Genomic DNA, 1,411 nt, shown 5'->3' on the forward strand with positions numbered 1-1,411 from the left:
TTAATGATGTTTTTGTTTTGTTTTGTGTACTTTCCAGGCGTGGGAAGCATACATTGTGATGTGTGAACTCTTAAGCTAAAATCTATAGTTGTGGTTGTTTGTACTACCTTAGTCATGATAAGTATGTATACAAAAATATTATCATTATTATCAGTAGTGTAAGTATTGTTAGTCTTAGTAGTTTATTATTATTATCACTACATGTTGAATTGCGATTCTGTTTGATTTGCTGTAATTTTCCCCAAATCCCTTCACCCAAATAACAAGTCTTCTCTATGTGTTACTGCAAGTGGCCTGTGTAGTGAATAGAGATCAAACCAGTAAAACCGATTCAATTTTTTTTTCTGTTTCTCCCTGTAGTGACTGCCCGATCCTGCAGCATTGCTGGAGTTTTCCGGGCTGAAGGAAAGGAACGTCACTCTTTGGACTTTGACATGGCTAAAAAAGTGTGTGAGCAACAGATGAGCACCATTGCAACCCCAGAACAAGTCCAGGAGGCCTATAATGCATCTATGCAAACCTGCAGGTGCATCAACAAGCATTTTTCTAAAAATGTGTATTTGTATTCACGGTTACGAGCTAAATTGTTGTAACTGAAATTTATTTTCTTCCTTCTCGGATCCCCCCTTTTTGGGGATTTTTTTTTTTTTTTTCATTTTTGGTTTTGATTTTGCAATATAGACCCTAATTTAAATCATGTGATGCTTTTGGGTCCTCTTGTGTTTTTTGTGTGTGTCCCTTTAGCTAAAATGTGCACAAATAAAAGTTACCACCATTGACCATCACTGACCTTTCAGTTGAGGAAACCACCTTCCCATCAACTGTTAGTTGTGGGATGTGTTTTAGCATGATTTAATTTGATAGTTTGCATCCACCATTAACAAGTGTACAATCATTTTAATATCAGAATATTACTAACAATATTATTGTATCTGTTTAGGAACGGCTGGATCAGCAATATGAGCATCGTCATCCTCAGACACAAGCGCCACGAAAATTGTTCACGGAACATGATTGGTTTAATTCTAAATCCAAAAGTACAGCCTGATGAGAAATATGATGTCTACTGCTTTGATGAATATGGTAACTTTACCAAAATGAATTAAGCTGTTACCCAGCTGCAGTCAAACAATAGCATACAAATTGTCTTGTAAATTTTCAGTCTAGATTTAATTGAACTTGGCTTTTTGGTGATGTTTTCAGCTGGACCAAAGAGGAACTGCACCAAAGAATTTGATTTGAAAAAAATCAAAAATCCACCAGGTAAGCAAAGTAAACCCATTCCCTCTCTCCTTGCTTTAATACATCTGGCATCCATAGTTTAATAAGGAGAGGTTATTTGCAAAAAGTGAACGTGAACATTTTTTATGATACAGAATTTAATTAAGAAATTTGGTGATTAGCCTCCGAT

General features: G+C 35.6%; 1 protein-coding gene across 1 annotated transcript in view; it reads left to right on the plus strand.

The window, feature by feature from the left end:
• cd44b (CD44 molecule (IN blood group) b) overlaps window positions 1-1,411 on the plus strand; it is a 12,269-nt gene that overhangs the window by 6,462 nt on the left and 4,396 nt on the right. The window contains exons 2-4 of the mRNA XM_005737720.1: window positions 361-526; window positions 941-1,083; window positions 1,204-1,263. Coding sequence (XP_005737777.1) covers window positions 361-526; window positions 941-1,083; window positions 1,204-1,263 — 369 coding nt within the window. The remainder of the gene's footprint in view (window positions 1-360; window positions 527-940; window positions 1,084-1,203; window positions 1,264-1,411) is intronic.

The sequence above is a fragment of the Pundamilia nyererei genome, unplaced genomic scaffold (genome assembly GCF_000239375.1).
Source record: "Pundamilia nyererei isolate P.nyererei 1_Seehausen unplaced genomic scaffold, PunNye1.0 scaffold00078, whole genome shotgun sequence".
In the NCBI taxonomy this organism is placed as follows: domain Eukaryota; kingdom Metazoa; phylum Chordata; class Actinopteri; order Cichliformes; family Cichlidae; genus Pundamilia; species Pundamilia nyererei.